This window comes from Syngnathus leptorhynchus, chromosome 9, assembly GCF_054491065.1.
Source record: "Syngnathus leptorhynchus isolate UIUO chromosome 9, UIUO_Slep, whole genome shotgun sequence".
In the NCBI taxonomy this organism is placed as follows: domain Eukaryota; kingdom Metazoa; phylum Chordata; class Actinopteri; order Syngnathiformes; family Syngnathidae; genus Syngnathus; species Syngnathus leptorhynchus.
In genome coordinates, this window is record NC_141203.1 from 11,454,283 (window position 1) to 11,473,243 (window position 18,961).

The window sequence follows — 18,961 nt, forward strand, 5'->3', positions numbered from 1 at the left end:
TATAGCTCATGCTTGGCCACGAATCCTTTCAGAGGAGAGACTCATCTGTCACCCCCTATCCCCCCCAAGCAATAAGCAAACAGTGACATAAAACATAATTTAGGAAAGACCATCTCTCAAACACAGCTGATAATGCAAAACAATAAAAAAACATAATACAATTTAAAACAAACTTCTAAAAATGTGATAGATAGATAGATAGATAGATAGATAGATAGATAGATAGATAGATAGATAGATAGATAGATAGATAGATAGATAGATAGATAGATAGATAGATAGATAGATAGATAGAGAGATAGAGAGATAGAGAGATAGAGAGATAGAGAGATAAGATAGAGTTGTGCTTACCATTAGTTTCCCATCATTTCCAGATAAGAGACACTCCAGAAAATGTCCTGTTTAGAACTTCAGAGAGCCACAAAAAAAAAAAAAAAAAAAGAGGAGGAGAGTAGTTGTTAAAAGAAACAAATAAGTCCGGTTTAGTGGTGGGTAGTACGCTCGCGTCCAATGATTTCCAAGCGGAAAGAGCTTATTAGAAAAGGGCGAGCTCGCTAGAGAGAGAGAGCCTCTCATCCGCCCTCTGCGCGCCTGTCTGACTGGTGGTGGTGGACCTCTCAGCTTCCTGGGTACCAAAAGAGGGCAGACACACCAGGACGACTCCTCGCGTTGGAGTCCACTGTGTGAAACTGCTGTCATTATTATTTGGCCATGTGTGAATGCAAATCAAATTATTAAGGGAACATTTCTGATTTTATTATTACTAGTACTAGTCATATCATTTTAAAAGATCAGAATGTCATGTACCGGTTAGGAGTAAAGGTACTAATTTGGTCTGAATTGCGACCAAGTGAAGGAATATGAGGCTAGAAAGTGTCTCAAAAAAAGTTTGGCATTTGTTGCACGTTGAGCGCTTTTGCGGCGCTTTTATTATTTGGGAAGGGGCTTCGCTTCAGGACACCACAAGTGGTTCTGTCGCCATCTAGTGGTGACACCTGGTAATGACAATGCCTCTAGAACTGCGATTCGCCTACATTTTCTGAAGTAGCAGCTCTAAAAATATAAAGTTCTCCAAGCACCATCACCAATATTAAACTGTAGCAGTAATATAGTATTCAAGTATTTAACCTATTAAGTTTTTTTTATTCATTTTATTTATTTTGTTACACACAGCGTTGACGCTGCAAACTTGACCCAATTAAAATTTATTGCACTTGAAAAAAAAAAAAAATATGACTGTACTATACTGGATAAAACAAAAACCCTCCGTTATAGCAGAATGATGTTGTGCATGCTTGAGCCTTTCAGCATTTACATAATAATTCTCTTAGCTGGAAAACAGTTCCCCTTTGTCTCGTGAGTCCTCGCATCGATCCAATTATTTCCCTTTTCTGATCTCAAACAAGTCCAACTTACAATACACTTATATTATGAATCATTTAATGCCAGATTTGATTGCGTGCAGTAAAAGTTTAAAATGCAGCGGCTGGGAGGCGCCCGTCGTCCTGTTGCTCTTGAACAGTTTGACTCCACTCACAACCTGCTGGGGGCGTTGCTGAGACGTTTCACCAATCTTGAGTGGCGTTTAAAGGCAAGTTTTCCCAGCATGAGTGTGACATTTCCTCAGTGGAGCGACTCAGGCAAGCAACAACAGCATCATCACTGCCCAGCAGGTGCTCCCAATGGCTCAGCAGGTAATCCCAAATGCTACACATAACACGAGCTTGCTTTCTGACTCAAATCATGACTTTGTTTTCTTACTTTCCAGTCAAGCAATGAACAAGTAATCCCTTTAATTTCCTCACAAAAGGCCACAAGGGAAGGAAGATATTCCATGATATCAGCATGCTTTAATTTTGTTAATTCCATCATCGGCTCTGGGGTCATAGGTAAGGTTACATTTATGTTTCTCAACTTGTTCATTGAAATCCATTGCTGATTAAGTGGTTATTTCATTGATGGCTTTTTTTTTTTTAATACTAACATATTACTAACTTTGTGTGTAAATATAAACTTGCATAACATTGTGGCTGTGTAGCCTTAAAAGCTCCTGATCATATGACCAGCCGCCTGTTTGGGCCCCGTTTTAACTCTTTCACCCCCCCCATCCCCCAAAATACACTAAATTTCTGTGTCACGCAATCTCAGCAACCTCAGTTTAAGGCTAAAGGCAGCACTGAGATTTGATGTTAGCACACAATATTGTCAGATGCCTCCGTGGTTGAAATAACTTTATAAACTTGAAAAAAATGTGATTTGCTTTTTTTCTGACACAGTAATCAAATTCCTCAAAAATCCGTTTAAAAGCATGTGAATCAACACTGGCAGCAGAGAACTATTAAGAGACACCACAGAGTCTTGTTTGTGTTTATATTTAGTCGACTTGATGTTATTTCCAATTGCTATGAATTTAGCCAGCTCACAATTTTTTGGGTAACAAATATATTTGATATACCAGGTTTACCGTACGCGTTAAACCAAGCAGGGCTCCCATTTGGCTTTTTGCTTCTCATCATTGTTGCCTTCATCACAGGTGAGCAAAAGGATCATTTTCAACTTTTCGTTTTGATTCATCAGAGCAGTGATGGCATGTTTTTTTTTTTTTTTTGCCAGACTACACCATCATCCTACTCATTAAAGGAGGCAACCTGTCCGGGACAACAAGCTATCAGTCACTGGTCCAAAGCACATTTGGTTTTCCGGGATTTGTGGTTTTATCAGTGCTGCAGTTCTTGTATCCGTTTATCGGTAAATCGTGTTGACCAGAATCTTTGTTTGATAGAATGCCAATGTGATCTGCACGTGTTAAGGCTTCCTAATTTCTTTCCCCCTTCCAGCTATGATCAGCTACAATATAACAACAGGAGACACACTCACCAAAGTTTTTCAGAGAATTCCTGGAGGTACACTTCCAGTATTCCCATTTCTCCGTTTCAAATCAAAAATAACCTCAAATGACTTTTGTCCACAGTTGGTCCAGATCACATCTTGGCCGATCGCCATTTTGTCATCGTGCTATCCACCGTGTTGTGCACGCTGCCTCTCTCACTTTATCGAAATATCGAGAGACTGGGCAAGGTGTCCTTCCTGTCGATGATCCTGACAGCGATCATCGTCGTCATCGTAATCATCAGAGCAGCCACCTTGGGACCTCAAATGTACGTTTACATTGATGAACCGTTGATATCGCAACCACCACTAAACACAACTGTCTCTTCCCGTTTAGTCCCCCGACGGAAGGCGCGTGGCTTTTCGCAAAGTGGAACGCAATTCAAGCGGTCGGCGTCATGTCTTTTGGTGAGTAGCTCTACATCTCTACCTTGAAAACCATCTTGAATGTTTCTCTGCAGTTTTTAAAGAATTGCTTCATTGCCCCGATAAGTAGATCGTGATATATTTCCAAGAGATAAAAACACTCCAACCACGAAAATTGTCGTTTGCCGATAGCAAATTGCATTCGACGACGACACGAGAGACAAAAAGCCGTTTGTTCCCTCACAGAAGTTTCCATTTACAATTGTGTTTTCATTGTAAAGTAAGTCTCGAGGGGGATATAACAGCCGTGAAATAAATGCATTGATGCGCCAACCTTAAGTTGGGGGATTTACTTGCGGCGAGGAGAAAACAAAAACAAATCCCTCGAAGGCGAGTCGAGACCGGAATGGTCCTCTTTGTCCTGAAATTGACGATGGCCGCCCCAAGGAAACATTGTCAACAACATACAGTTGAATATCACTACATAAGAGCAAAGATCACATGAGACCTCGATTGTTTTTCACGCTGGAAAAGTTTAGATAACTGTTTTCAATAAAGTTGGAGTTGTGATTTTTTTTTTTTTTTTCTGTTCCTCAGCCTTCATCTGTCACCACAACAGCTTTTTAATCTACGCCTCCCTGGAGAAGCCAACGCTAACCAATTGGACTCGGGTCACCCACGTTTCGGTCGGCTCGTCGCTAATCATCAGCGCCACGTTTGCCTTGGCAGGTTATGTCACCTTTACGGGCTACACGCAAGGTATGTGTGAACGTCAAGCGTGTCGATTTTTTTTCCTCCACGTCTCGCACTGAATGGCTTTTTGTCGTCGTCTGGCAAGGGGACATATTTGAGAACTACTGCAGAAATGATAACTTGGCAACATTCGGTCGCTTCTGTTTTGGCCTCAGCATCATCATGACGTTTCCGCTGGAGTGTTTTGTTACTCGAGAGGTAAGATGAAAAAAGGAAAAGCCAAAATTTCTAACCCCGGATTTCAAAGTATTTTACTATGCAGCGTAAGAGGAAAATGCTGATGCGCCATGTTTGTTTTCAACTCTCGGTTTCACAGAACGACCCGAGTTTACCGACCTCAGAATCTTAGTAATTAAAAAAAAAAAAATGCTCATTGGTATCCACACTCTCGTCTTCCCAGGTGGTTTCAAGTTCCATTTGTGGTCGAGAGCTTTCAAAAGTGGAACACATGTCTGTAACGGTGATCATAGTCGCAGCGTGTACAGCGGTATCGTTGGCCTACGACTGTCTGGGAATCGTTTTGGAGTTGAGTGTAAGTCACAGTTCCCACAATATACAAAGCATTTTATTTTCTATTTCATTTCATTCGTGTCGCGCTCTGCCAACCAGGGTGCCCTGAGCGCCACACCTCTGATCTTCATCATCCCTTCCGCTTGTTTCCTCAAACTCTCCCCCGCACGCTGGTATCACAGTGAAAAGTTGATCCCCGCCATGTTGATTGTTCTCGGGGTGTTTGTCATGATAACCGGATTGACGCTGACGGGCCTCAACCCTCAAGACTGTTCACATGGCGTGGAGATGTTCTACTGCCCCGACGCCAATTTCTCCGGCACTCAACCGCCCGTATGACTGCAATTTAGGAGGATGCTGAAATGTAGTTGTGGACTGCATAGAAGTTTTCTTCAAATCCACAAGATGGCAGAAGGTACAATGAACCATATAGTAGAATATGCTACAAGCTTTTTTTGTCCAGGTGAACAGTTCCGGGTTTCACATTAAGTATATTCAGTTAAGGTCATTGTTATTTCTGTACATATACTTTTTATATTTATGTTTAGTAGTACGCATAGAAAATCTTTGTACTGTAAAATACACAGCACTCACAAACAGGCAGTGTTACTTAATTCGATTTTAATACGTCTGTACTCTTTGCACAATTTGCTGTTCTCCAACAAGGAGTGGAGCAATAACTTATAAAATATTTTATTATTACTATTTCTAAAAATGTCCACTGCCGTTCTGTAAATCTTCAGGAATAAAACTTTTGTCTTCATGATGACCACTTGGCCCTACTAAGGTACTGAATTATTTTGGAATTTGTTCTTGAACATAAAGGGCTTTTTTTTATCGTGGTATTTTGTGTAAAAGGTTTTAGAAACACAGCAACAACAACAATGTAAGTTAAGTTCACCAGTAAAGGTTGAGGATTTCACTGACTTAATAAAAAAAAGTTTCAAGTTTACATAAATTGAGGGCATGGCTGCGTTTCCACTACTTACCACAAGGGGTCAGTGTTGACACACTTACGCGCTCATAAAAAGCAAACCAGCAAAGAAGAATTCCCGTTCGTGTGTTTTGCCTTAAAGTGCACTTTTTGGGCGTTTGCGTGAACGTTTCCAAGGTTGCGAGGTGCCTCCATTTTTTTTTCGTATGTGTTACCCGCTACACTAAGTATTTGATTGAAACGCCTCGCCAGGATGTATGCCAACCGCACGGAGGGACGCCCCACTTCTTGTTTTACAGCCTAACATTGCGGTGTGGCAGGCAGACAGGCAGCGTCTTCTGGAGCATGTAAGTTGCAGCCCAAAAAAAAAAAAAAAAAGTTACCACTGTCGACTACAGTTACTGGTTGACTTTCCGAATGTCAGACGGTGAAAAACAAAGAGGGATGGGTTTGTTTAAAAAGGCCAAAGGCGCCGAACTAGGAAGATTGAGGCTCCCCTTTCCCTTCCCAAATTGATGTTGGTGGCGGGTTACAGCAAACTCGCATCTTCATGACGACTCATGGATGTGGAAAAACGTCATGAAGAACATCTGCTTTTATGGTAAGTATATATATAAACATTTCATATCGTTTCGCGCCATCTGTCATTTCCATTTGTGTATCTATCTCTCCATCTCACTCTTTCTGTGTCTCATACTTCTTTCCATCTGTCAGTTTCCAGCCCTTCAGATTTTTTTTCTCTCTTTATTATCTAGCTCAGTAGTGTCTAACTCGTCACGGATCAGGTACAGTTTATTTTGAAGGGCCGCTATAATTGTGAGCCCAAATAAATGTATGATCACCTCATTCACACAACAAATTGATGAATATATTAGTTATGAAACTTTAAATATTATTACATCTAAGGGGAATTTTAGCTAGAAACTTTAACTCAATGCACTAAACAATCTTTCACGGGTCACCTAAAATGATGTACCTGGCCGTATCTGCCCTCCTCCCTTGAGTTTGACACCTGTAATATATCTCAGCTATCTGTAAGTTTTGCTCTCTCTATACCTCTATCTATTTTCTGCTATTTATCCTTCACCATCTCAAGTCTATGGTCAAAAAAAGCATGTCTGTCTTATTGCAACATTCAAACTGAGAATGAAGTATGACTTATTATTTTTCTCTCCCCCCCAGTCCGGTAAATTTTGTCAAGCCGATGAGCTTAGTCATGGATGATCATTTATCACAGCCTCATCGACGCAGCTCTCCGAAGAGGTAAGCAGCAAGCACTCATTTGTCATTGTGGGATTTGTCACTCCTCTCACCAGCTGTCAGGGCTCTTTTTTATTTATGACTAAATGAGCGGCGCATAGGTGTGTCCTTGCAAACCCCTACCGAGCCGTCCTCCTCGGCGGCGGCGGCGCGTCTTCACAAAGCAACCTTTGTGAGAAAAAAGGTCATCGACACAACTAACATTCCTTCCGCAGCGCGCATCTCTGTGAAATCGCAGTTGTAGATGTTTGCAACAATCTTTGAACAACCTCTTCCCATACGCCCCCCCCTCCCCTCCATTTCCTGCTCTCTCAGTTTTAGTGAGAATTTGCCTTGACCATATGTTGAGGTCATGGGAAATATTTAGAAAGCACAAACGACACTCTTGCCTCCTCTGTCGCCGTCATGAACCGGATGATCCTTTTTACCCCCCACCCTCATAATTTATATAAATGATGTGCTTGCTTGTATATCCGCAAACAAAATCGTCACACGTGATAGTTTTAGCAGAGGACATGATGGAATTTCCCATTAGTTCTGGTTCAGGGAGATGATGTCAGCCGCCTGTATTCCAGCGGTTGAAATCATTAAAATAAAGGAGGAGTGAGTTTCCAGAGCTTGTTACTTGCTTTTCTGGCAACTTTGAGATAGAGCAGCTTTTTTTTTTATGTTGGTGTTTAAATTGAAGGTGAGGGGAAGAGTAGGAGGTTTTGACTGATGCAAACTTTCCATTCTGAAGAGTACAGGCTCTCACACACAGTGGAACCTCTAAGAAACTCAATCCATTCTGGGAGGATAGTCTAATTTCTTTGCATTTCAAAACATTTTTCCCCATAGGAAATAATGGAGAAATACATATAATTGGTTCCAGGTTAACTGTCATTATCTTTTTTTTTTAGGGGGCGATTATTATTTAAGTCGCTGTCATCAAAAGGTACAAAAAGCCGACGAAAAAAGAAAAACACTTGTCAGCGTTTTGTGTCAGCGTTATGACATCATGCACAGCCCCAGCAGAATTATAATCAAAATGTGTGAGTTTATTTGACTGTAGAGTTTCACAGTTTACCAAAGTCATTTCTCAGTTTGATTTCTCTTGGTGCAGTCAGTTCAGATGAGTGCGGCGGAGAAGCCAAATCTGCGGTTTATTTAGAGAAGTTAGCCACCCTTTTCTATAAACGGGATGGCACATGTTTCGCCGTCTCCCGAGCCAACATTTTGTGGATGGCCGTCAAGTTAAGGCTGCACGTGTTATTCTTCATTTATTGCACAAATAGTGACCCTGGCCAGAGCCACCGGGTTGGCTCCGCTCCAAGCCGTATTCATTGTTAGCACTTTTGCGCATGTAGCCGTTATGTAAGAGGGGCAGTGGCGGGACGTGCCTTTGAACGTCTCTATTTCTTTATGACAACACTATAATATAAGATGATTGAAAAATAATCGTTTTATTAATCGTGAGTATATCCTCAATCGAAATAATCAGGCTTATTTCCATAATTTATTTACTAAGTGTGCTTGGATGCCAATGTGACATCAAAACACAAGTATTGTAACTTCTCAGTGAAAGATTCTCCTCGGCGCGGACTAATTGGACGAAGTTTGAACTAAAGAACGATCTCGCGTGCCAACGCTGGTTCTCCTCTGGGCAGAATGTGGAATTAGTTAAGGTATTGCGAATCCCCACAGCTGTTTTGTGGACACGCGGGCGGTCCGATGACGCGTGTTATGCCGAAGATGCGCGGAGCCTGTGGGCATAGCGAGGCAAGAGAAGAGATTTGTTGCTTGTTGGGTTTCCTGTCTTATGCGTTGACACGCATTAGAAGCTGTCCAATATTACAAACCATTAAAAGTAGATGATCCAAAGTTGTCCTTTTTATAAGACCATTGAAAACATGTTTGATCATCCTCTGGGAAAAAAAAAAAAAAAGGACGCTTAGGCTTTTTGAGTACAGTAAGTGGAAACGGGGACGTTTGATCACACGGGCGCATTCTGCCTCACAGGATTTGAACAGAGCACGTGGCGCCGAGCCAAAGGCCCCGGGAATAATGGCTGGTCTTTGTCACCACGCCGGAGCCAACGCGTTGACCGTAAATACCAAAGACTACTTGTGTGGCGTCTACAGTCACACGCATTATCAAGACAAGCTGCTTTTACCCCCGATCAAAAGATTTCTGTTTTTGCGCACGATTGTGTATTCACAATACGCACTCCATCCTTTTGACCCGCCGTGCAGATCGATTTCGAACGCTGGCACGAGTCGTACTCCTGGAACAAATCCCTTCCAGGACGCGACGGTTAAATTCCTCCCACTCTCGGCCTGTGAAAAAAGGCAGCATGAATTAGCCCTTTGTGCGCCGCTAATGGAAACGCTCACTTATCTGAAATAACATTCCAGCATTCTATACGACACAGTTATCTGAATTTATTTGACCTTCATTATCAGTGCTCGAAGGCGATGTTTGCGCAGATAAATAACATTATTTGTGGCTGACGCTTTTCAGTTCCATACGACTTGATAGTTGTTTTTTAGGCTGACCTTCAAGCCCCGCCCCCTTTGGTTGTCATTATTACACACTCAAACTTCAAATTTTAAATTGGGCAGAACTTAAGAATTCTACTCATGAGAATTGTGCCTTTCCTTTCAAGCAGTCTATTTTTAATAAATAACTGGAACAGGAAATTGCAAGTTCCAGACTTTCTCTGTCCCTTTTTTCTAATCTGCTTCCGTCCTCTACAATTTCGGAATAAATGGCCTTTCCGGGCCTCGTTTTAAAAGCTTGTGTTTACAGTTGAGTGACCTCTCACCAAATTAGCAGCTGCAGCTCACGGTCCCGCTGTGTTGTGTCTCTCGTCAGGGATCAACCATCCTCCCGCTTCTCAGTGTGTGTGTGTGTGTGTGTGTGTGTGTGTGTGTGTGTGTGTGTGTGTGTGTGTGTGTGGGACTCATGAACTCCGCCCCTTTGACCCACTCCCACACTAACGTAACCTCAACACGCCTTTCGTTTGACGTTTTTGAGAAGGCCCTCAAATCAAACTTGGATTTAAATTCGTAAGACATCCACTTACATAAAGTCACAAGGTAGTCAAGTGTGCTCCCCTCACTTCACAAATCCAAATTGACTGCTCAAACAAATCTGGTAAAATATTGCATGCTTAGGATGATCCATCTAGACTCGTCTCTTTTCTCTTCAAAATAGGACTGTCGCAATAAAGACCCCCGGCAACCCTCCGCCTGCATACCGATGTCCTCCTCTTGCTGCGCTCACGGTCAACTTAATCCATCTTTAATCCAAATTGAATTATCTTAACCCCACTCGGTTGTGCCTCACGCGTTGGCCCGGTTTCTCAGAAGTGCACGCGGTCACGTCAGGAGTCCTGCAATGAACTAGTGTCGATTGGAATTGATTTGCATCAAAGCATGTGAATTATCAAAAGATGATTATTATTATTATTTTATATCATTCAGTTATATGAATTTGCCATAATATGTTCTTTGAGTGTATTTTGATCACAATGTGGTTATTTTTGCACCAGTCTTGGCTCAACAGCTCTTGACATGATTTCGGAGTGAGTCACTGTTAAGAGGTAAGGTGTGGCTTTTTAAAAAAAAAAAAAAAAAAGTCATTTCTCAATGAAAACAAATTCTAAACAGCCTGATTCAATTACATTTGAGAGCGGTGACTATTTCCAAGATTCTTTTCTACCCTCACCCCCCCCCCCCCCCCATTTGCTCTGTTAACACAATCAACTTTAGCCTGATTAGGTCAGTCATGATTAGGAAAGAGCGGAACGGTCAAACCAACATTGTATTTATCCAGAGCCACGTGCTTGGAATGTACAGTGCTCCCGTGGCCCCGCCCACAGGTTCATGTCTGCACAAAGCCGCTTACACCTTTCTTGTCGTGACCGCGGGGGAGTGCTATCAACATACAAGCGCTTTGGCTTTTCCCCAGCCCGCCGAGCAGGATTTAGTCGGAGGAGAGGCGTTTGCGATACTGCGGCTCAGGCGTGGCACAAAGGTGGGCCTTTTCGGGCTCTACTCCATAGGAGTCGCTCCATCTGACAGCTCGTGGGAGATATCATGGAGCTTTTCTGAGTTGAGGTAAGAGAGTGAGATGAAATGTTGGTCAAGTGGGGGGGGGGTCACACCTGCTGTCCACATTTTTGGAGCGTTAGGTCTAAAATACCACGGCTGGGCTGCCACGCAACCTTTCCTCGAGTCACACAGGAGGTCGAATTTTGTTTTGACTCCCAACTAGGCTGGAGAGACTTACGGCGTGTTGGAGCTTGTGTAGTGGCGTTTAACAGCTTTGGTAGACTTGATTCTTCTGCTGTTTAAAAAAAAAAATGCTGTGTAAATTAGATTATTTGTTAATCTTTAGTTGCTTATTTTGTTTTGATAAAAACACTCTGGACGCGATGGTGCCAGCTGGAACCAAATGTTTGGAATGTGAAGACTTTGCATGATGTGCTTTTTCCGCCCTCCAAAAAACTCCTCATACTTTGTAAACAACCCCAAATTTCAACAATAATTCACTTCAGTTAATTAATACATCCCTGCCAGTGTTTTTTTTATTTTATTTTTTTAATACGACTTTTGTAGTCTTTGGTGTGGTCGCCGAGCCTGTTTGTTTTTATGTTGTTTGCACTCCTGAAGCGCAGCAGATCCGTGCATGATGAAAGCGGCGGGGCGGCACAATGACAGGAGGTGATTACGACTTCCTGGTCTGTAGTCAAGTACCCGTGTTGGTGTGACTCGCTTGCGAGCATGGGAAGAGGCAGTCAAGCTGTGACATGCTTGCTTGCTTAAAAAAAAAAAAAAAAATTACGACTGCTCACGCCCTCGTCTGAGCAGCTGTCACCTGCTGAATGTGTGACGGAAACGTCACGTAACACTCAATTTATAAGTCTTCCATGCCTGGATTCAAACCCCCAACCTCAGAATGTTCATTCTGACCCCCTCAACAAATAATTCCAAAGTCAAATAAACAACCAAGGCCTTGAAATCAGGACTTTGCACCAGACTGATGTTTTAAAGGCAGACATATTTGTGCTGTTTTGCTACCGTCTCTTCTCATTTCAAATTTCCTGTCCCCTCAATAGTTTTGATGCTTTAGCCTACCGCCACTTTTTTTTTTTTTTTTAAAGCATGTCAAAGAAGGTGGCCACCGGCAGTAATGCACTTTGCCAACCGCTGGAGTGAGCTCTCTTGAGATGTCGTCAAGCGGTATGTTGACATCTCGCGTGACGCGACGCATGAAAGTGACTCAACTGCATTAGCCGAATTGAAGTGCACAGAAGTGCTGATGCGGCTCTTTGCTACAGTGTGTGCCGCTTTTGTGACGTACAACCTATATATATATATTTTTTTTGCGGTAAAGGAAACAGTCATTAAAAAAAAAATTCCATTATAGCGTTTTTCATTTGCCTTGTTTGCTCTGTAATACAATGAACAAGCTGGTTTGTTATGTCAAATAATTCAACTTAATCCTTTAATGGGACGCAGTCTTGGGACTATTATACTCCCGGATATTTAGTTGACTTGATTAAACTTAGTCTGAAGAAAGCGTAAACTACACCGTGTCCATTTACACAAGGCTCAGTTTTCCCACTTTGCGTTGCTGCTACTTTGCATTGGAACGGCTAGTTGTCAGAAGCACATGCTTCACCCAGATCTGATTGTGTCTGTGGCCCTAAAGCAACGTGAAAGACTTTCTTTCATTGTGTTGGAGGTTGTTTTTGAAAATCACCCAATAGATCCCAGAATTTCCTCCGATGCACAAGGATAACCTCGAAAAACATTCGAAACAGCAAATCAATATGATTATCAAAAAATCACATTTGACGACTTTACCCTAGAGCTGCCATATTGGATTACTTTATTTCTTTTTCGCCAATTTTCTAACCATTTTTAGTCGTCAAAGGTCAGTCGGTTCGGACTCCGTTGAACTTCGGAGCGTCCGCTGTAATCGAGAGCACTGTTTTGATCAGTCTATTTTTCTTAGCATAAAAGACCCATGACTACATAAAGGAATATTTGTAACAATTAGTCTTTGACATATCCACATCCCTTGATGATTGAATGCAGAGTGATTTCATGCAGATCTTTTAAGTACTGTTGACACCCCCCCCCCCCCCTCCCCTAATAGCAAGGCTAATAATCCCTTGCTAGACGTGCTGCCTGTGACCTTGCATTGCTCAGATTCCTGCGTACCCCCACATGAGACTTGAGCAGGCTATAATTCAGGGCATAAGGTCCGCAAGAACGCGGTTCTTCTGCGGCTGGGATGACTACATGCTTGGCTTGTCCACTTGCCCACCGCAGGGGCCTTGGGAGAGGATACTGTAAGCATATTGAATGGCTTTTTTTTCTTCTTTTTAATCTTTATTAAACGACAGTTGATGATTATTTTAGGACGACTGGTCAAATTGCAGAATGCTAATTAGCTTTTTGAGTAAACGCCACTTGATGTCTTGTGACTATTTTGCCATGTTAACCTCAACTTGTCTTGTGATGGAGCCACACCCTCAAGCGGAGCCAGTTCTAGTCTGTCTGGTGAATATCAAAGATTGGATGGAAATGTTAGATTTTTTCTTCTTCTAAATATGGTTGCCTGCCTTGAAGCAATCACCAGAATGCTAATTTTAAGCATCTAAACAGATAACTTTTTTTTTTTTTTCTTCTTTCCAACAACAGGGTGTCGACCAAGAGCAAAGCCCCATCCCCACCGGGACTGAAGAATTTGGATTCCTCTGATTTCTCGCAGTGGTATCCAGGAAACGCTCCTTTCACCATGGACCACAAGGAGAAGCTCGTCGATAAAGATCTCTCTCTGGTAGTTGTTTTGCCCGACGGTGCGGAAAAGATGACCACAGTACATGGGAGGTAAAAAAAACAATAATAATAATTGTCAACTTTACGCACTAGTCCAAATAGACTTTTGATATTTGTGTCATATCAAATTGATTACCCGAGGTTTCGACTCTCAAGTTTTGACTGAACATGTAAGCGATGAGCTAACGGATCGAACGCTCACGTTGCACATTTGACTTTGCATGTTCTAACTGGCACGGGAGGTTTCACCCCTTCGTCTTTGTGATCCGCCATGCAAATATTGTCTTCTGGCGTGTCTTTCAGCAAGCCCCTAATGGATCTGTTAGTGACTCTGTGCGCCACGTATCACCTCAACCCGTCAAGTTACACCTTGGAACTGATCACGGCAGGCCAGCGCAACGTCAAACTCAAGCCCAGCGCTCTCATCGGAACTTTGGACGTGGAGAAGATCTTCCTTAAACCTAAAGGAGATGATAAAAATAAGAAGGCTGGTCCTCAAAAGCCTGAGGTACATTTGACTCTTCCTAAACGGAATTCTTTTGCCCAAATTCGTTTCATCAAATCTTCTCTGTTCTTCAGGTCACTGTTCGCATGGTGATAAACTACAAGAAGACCCAGAAAGCAATTTTACGGGTCAACCCTCAGACCCCCCTGACTGAACTCTTACCGGCAATCTGTGAGAAATGTGAATTTGCAGAGGAGACGACCATTTTGTTAAGGGATGTGCAATCACTGGCCCCTTTGGACTTGTCCTGCTCCCTAAACCATTATGCAATCAGGGAGCTTTACGCAAGAGATACAAGAGGTAAGCCAGCAAAGTTTTGTCAGGACTATTACTGTCCATATTTATCACGCTATTCGTTCGCAGGACACTCCGACTCTCCTGCGTGTCCAGCCTCACCCACACATTCAGGTAGGAGGCAAATCTGTTTGAAAAAATCTTCTCCCCAAAACTCCTCCCCATCACAAAATGTTTTCTTCCAGTTGCGGTGATGCCCGGAAAGGACAAAAATCAGAAAGAAAAAGAAAACAAGGGCCTCTTCAGCAAGTTTAGAAAAAGCAAAAAAACTGCTGAGCAGGTACGTTATTTATTTATTCCCCCCCCCCCCCCCGCGCACTCACTGGCCTCTTCGTCCGTCATTCGTGTTAGTTCAACAAGACGTCCCGACTTTACGATTCCACTGTATGAGCAGGCGAATGCAAACACTGAGAGGGAGGTTTTGTTGACGTAGCTTTTTCATTGGTCCGGCACGCACCGTGCGCATCTGGATCAGAGTTCTTATCGTGCCCCCACCCCCCCCGGTTGAATGTTTGCTCTTTAAAGGCCACGACGGTCAGTGCCCCGGCTTCCCCGGTTCTGGTGACCAAGCCTCGACCGCTCAGCATGGCTTTGCCCGGCGGCTACTGTTCGCCTCCGTTGATGTCTCCCACCTCGCCCGTCGGCGACGCGCCCAAGAAGAGACGGGCGCCTCAGCCCCCCATCGTCGTGTCGCAAAGCTGCCACGCAGACCTCAGCGCCCGCCAGAGCCTCACCTCCGAGCCAACCACCCCAGTCGACTGTGAGGTTGGTCCGAAAAACAAAATTTGAAATAACACAGTAGATTATTATTTATTTTTGATTTCTGTGTTGAAGGTTTCTGGATTAAGTCGCGGCTCATCTGCAGAGTCTTCACTGAAGAGAACCAAGCGCAAGGCTCCACAACCGCCGACACCCCCGAGCAGCGTTGTCCCGGAAACGGAGCCTCCTCAAGAAAACATGCAAGGTTTGTCTTTGCCTGCATCCATGACTTGACAATTATTATGACATTTGTGCCTATCCACCCATTTGGTTTATCTTATGTGACTCTTGTGCCCCCTAGTGGACGTAAGTTACCCGTTCAACGTGTTTGACCTTTTTAATTTGATTTAATGAGTGAATCTAATCACTTTTAGGGCGCCTTGAGGCAAAAATGGCCCATTTTGTGTTGTCTATTTTTGGGAGCATATTGATTCAACCAAGATAGCCTCAATAAAGAATTTGATCAAAGTGTAAAATGAGAAATATGAAAAGCTACTTGGAGGAAAATAGAACGAATGGGGAATTAATTCAAGCCAATTTTTGTCCTTGAATTTCAAAGGACATGGTGTTTTCAAGCCCTGTGTATTTTTTCTGCGTTGAGGTGGAATTAACCGCCTTTGGAGTTACTTTCCGGTTATTGTCCATGCGTATTTTGCCATTCTTGTGTAGTCCTCTGAGGGAAGTTCCACCCCGGAGTGAACACAAAAGCAATTTAAAGCAACAATAAGACTCTATTTCATGTTTTGGCTCAGGTCGTCAAAAACAAACCTGGTGTGTTTACATCGAGGGAAAAAAAAACGGTGTTGCAACCTTGAATTAACCTGGAGGAAGTGTGACCTCAGCGCTCACTGCGGCAGAATGACATTCCTCAACTTGTCCTCGTGTCTCCTCTGATGTTTATGAGCTTACAGTCTTAGTCGACTGAGCAGATATCATATGCTTGATTGTATTCTGTTTTTGTCTGAGTTGTCCTGGAATTACCTCTGTGCTCGGGATATTTTCTCATAATAACGCAATTCATTAAGAAACAGATTGTTGGATAAAAATGAAATGCGAGTCCTCGATTGTGAACGCACCATTTATAAATTGCACTATTCCAAGAACGTTTGTGTTAAATTGATCGATAATTAAAGTTGGTCCCTTAAGCAAGTTCACACAAGTGTTGTGGTTTTGTGGATTGGTGTACAGAGTCTGTAGGCACCAAAACACTGGAGGAGATCATGGAGGAGACTTCAGCAGCTGCCAGCGAGATCCAGAGAGAAGACCTCGTTGTCAGCTGTGGGGATGATCAATTTAGTGATCTATCCTCAGATGGCAAGTACGAAATCCAAGATTTTCCAAAAGCATCTTTTTAATCATTCTTGTCAATTCTTTTGATTCTTATAATTTGCTTTTTCTTGTCAGTCAGTCACAGAGCCCCGCGGATGATTTGGTTATCCAGACCGATGAGAGGACGCCGGGCAGCACAGACTCCTGTCAAGTGGAGGGTATGATTTTATTGTGCTAAATTGACCTGTCATTTATTTTGTCATCTCTCCATATTTTGACACCAAAGCAAAAATTCAAAGAAAAAGACAAAAAATGCCATCTTCTGTTTTCCAGAGATGGCCTTGTGTCAACTTGAAAGTGAATTCAGTCACCCCACCAGTGACCTCCAGTCGTGCCTGCAAAATCCAGAAGAGTGCCAGGCTGCTTCTGTTCACGAAAACGTTGCTGCCTCCCAGGAGGCGTCGCTGAGTTCGGAGGCGAGCGCCGCGTCCTGTCCCGCTGGGGAGGACGCTCGGGTGCAAACCGATTTCTCAGCTCCCCCTGAGCCGCCGCCTCAGCAACAGGTGTGTGCGGATGATCAAGTTCCGCCCTCTGCCGAGGAACCTGGTTTGGAATCTGCGGACGGCGAGAAGAAGGATATCGCCACTTCAACGGATGAGCAACTACACGCCGGCCTCAAATGTAGCCAAGCCACCGAGACGTGCCAAACTCCGGCCGCGTCGGACGCCGCCTCTCATCCCGAGCTGAAGCCGAAGCCTTCCAACGAGTTAACCAGGAACTACATCCCCAAGGTGGGAATGACGACATACACCGTCGTGCCTCCCAAATCCAACGAGAAGCTGAGATATTTTGAAGTGGCGCTGACACTGGAGGTGCCCCCCGTTGCCACGGACGACGTTGGCGAGCACTCAAATCCCCCCGGGGACCAAATACTGAGCAGCACTACTAGTACCGCAGCAAACACTGTCAACGGATGCCTCGCCGAAGCCACTCACGCCTCATCGCCAAGCAGCTCGCCCAAAACAGATGACGGGTTCCGCTCCGCTCGAGCACGTTCGCCAGAAGAGGACAAGGCGACTAAAATTCCGCCCGCTACGAAACCAAAGCCGGGATCTTTCCGCTTGTCGCAGCACAAAAAGCCACCGGGGTATTATGTAACGTCGGCAGCGGAGAAGAGCCCGGGTGCCTGTTCCTCTCCTGGCCACACGGGGGACCAAGTCGACCGAGCAATGTTGCCACCGCCTCCTCCTGCCCCTCCCGTGCAGGGGGACACCGAAACGCCCGCCGCGCGTGTGACGAGGCAGAGCAGCCTGCCGGCCAAAGAACCCGGCTACGGCTTAAGCTTGGAGAAGTTGAGAACCTTTGCGGCCCCCCGCCCTTTTACTCTCTCCACGCCGTCCCGCTTCGCCCAGGCCGTGTCGTCGGCCGTGAAGCGCAGCCACTCGCTGTCCCACAGCCCCAAATCACAGAGCTCGGCGGCCGCACACTGTTCTCCTGCTGCAAATCGCTACTCGCTCAAGGTGAGTTACGGTCACAATTTATACCTTTGGGTTTTTTGAGATGCTGGACGGGATATCTAACAGCATCGTGTGAAATCCTGATGCCAGCACCATCTTGTGGCATCTTGGTGCCAAGGAACTCGTTTGTGAAAATAAGATAAGGAGTGGCATTTAGACAAAGGTAGATCTCTGCTGCCATCTTGTGGTACATTGGGGTTGCTGCATCAATTGCTTTTCTGTCCCCTGCAAATTGTAATTGCCTCTCCGTCTCACTGTCTGATCAGTGATTTATTGATTTTTATTTTTGTCACTGCAGGCCGATGAGGTAGTGAACGACAAAAGTTCTCCGCCAGATGTCAAAGGTCAACCGACGTCGCCGAGTGAGCTGGTGCAGATAGATGGCAGGACAGACTCACCGCTATCAGTGCCTTATGACAAAATCTGATCTACTGTAAGGAGCTTTGTCAATCCCCTGTGACTTTTTCTTAATATTTGCACATCTCAGAAATTCCTAAATCACAATTTTTTTCTTTCAGGAGGGAAGCATCCTGTTTTTTTTGGCACAAGAGTCGAGCTGTCTTTTTTTTTTTTTTGATTGGCAGCGTGTACATAGATTTAATGTATTAATTGCTGTATTTGGGTTCATTTGCTCACATTTCAATAACAGCCTCGGTTGACTTGCGTAATTTAATGTCTTTTATTTTGTGCCATGTGCTGTCGTGCATTAAATGCATCACTGTTTTTGCCTGGACCAGGTTATGAAACGAGAACAATTCTATCAATTGTAAAGAGGATTTTCAGAGTTCTAATATCATTTTATGATGATTTATTTTGAATAGTAGCTACGTAACGATTTATAATTTAGGGAAAGACCAGGTCTGACTTATGGTACTGAACGCCTCTTGTTTGCGTTGTTCATATTTAAAATGTATGAGTTTTCATATGTTGATGTTAAATAAACCTTAACTACGCACGTGGCTGTAGTCAAACAGTGTTGTGCACAATAAAGCTTTTATAATGTCAACAGCTCCCGTGGAAGTCTGCAATGCGTGTTTACAAGGCGACAGGTTTTTCCTGCACGAATTGCTGA

At 43.8% G+C, this 18,961-nt stretch overlaps 2 protein-coding genes across 8 annotated transcripts; both read left to right on the forward strand.

The window, feature by feature from the left end:
- Positions 1-1,545: 1,545 nt before the first annotated feature.
- Positions 1,546-4,864, forward strand: slc38a11 (solute carrier family 38 member 11). 2 transcript variants are annotated; one of them, XM_085919874.1, is made up of 11 exons: positions 1,546-1,694; positions 1,769-1,889; positions 2,459-2,533; positions 2,614-2,748; positions 2,838-2,903; positions 2,972-3,158; positions 3,227-3,297; positions 3,853-4,014; positions 4,094-4,206; positions 4,409-4,540; positions 4,618-4,864. In XM_085919874.1, the coding sequence occupies exons 1-11, from the start codon at positions 1,683-1,685 to the stop codon at positions 4,855-4,857; spliced, it is 1,314 nt and encodes a 437-aa protein (XP_085776000.1). In that variant the 5' UTR covers positions 1,546-1,682; the 3' UTR covers positions 4,858-4,864. The 2 variants fall into 2 exon arrangements, with proteins under 2 accessions (XP_085776000.1, XP_085776001.1); XM_085919875.1 differs by having other exon boundaries at positions 4,701-4,850.
- Positions 4,865-5,671: 807 nt separating this feature from the next.
- On the forward strand, positions 5,672-18,900 carry cobll1b (cordon-bleu WH2 repeat protein-like 1b). Of its 6 annotated transcripts, XM_085919866.1 has the most exons (15): positions 5,938-6,053; positions 6,419-6,486; positions 6,635-6,715; positions 13,408-13,596; positions 13,849-14,053; positions 14,125-14,350; positions 14,414-14,458; positions 14,530-14,624; positions 14,870-15,109; positions 15,179-15,308; positions 16,292-16,421; positions 16,508-16,590; positions 16,706-17,892; positions 18,188-18,322; positions 18,408-18,900. In XM_085919866.1, exons 1-14 carry the CDS (start codon positions 6,051-6,053, stop codon positions 18,314-18,316), a joined length of 2,811 nt encoding a protein of 936 aa, XP_085775992.1. In that variant the 5' UTR covers positions 5,938-6,050; the 3' UTR covers positions 18,317-18,322; positions 18,408-18,900. The 6 variants fall into 6 exon arrangements, with proteins under 6 accessions (XP_085775996.1, XP_085775995.1, XP_085775992.1 ...); XM_085919869.1 differs by lacking the exon at positions 6,419-6,486 and having other exon boundaries at positions 5,915-6,053; XM_085919870.1 differs by lacking the exons at positions 5,938-6,053; positions 6,419-6,486; positions 6,635-6,715 and adding an exon at positions 5,672-5,799.
- The last annotated feature ends 61 nt before the right edge of the window (positions 18,901-18,961 follow it).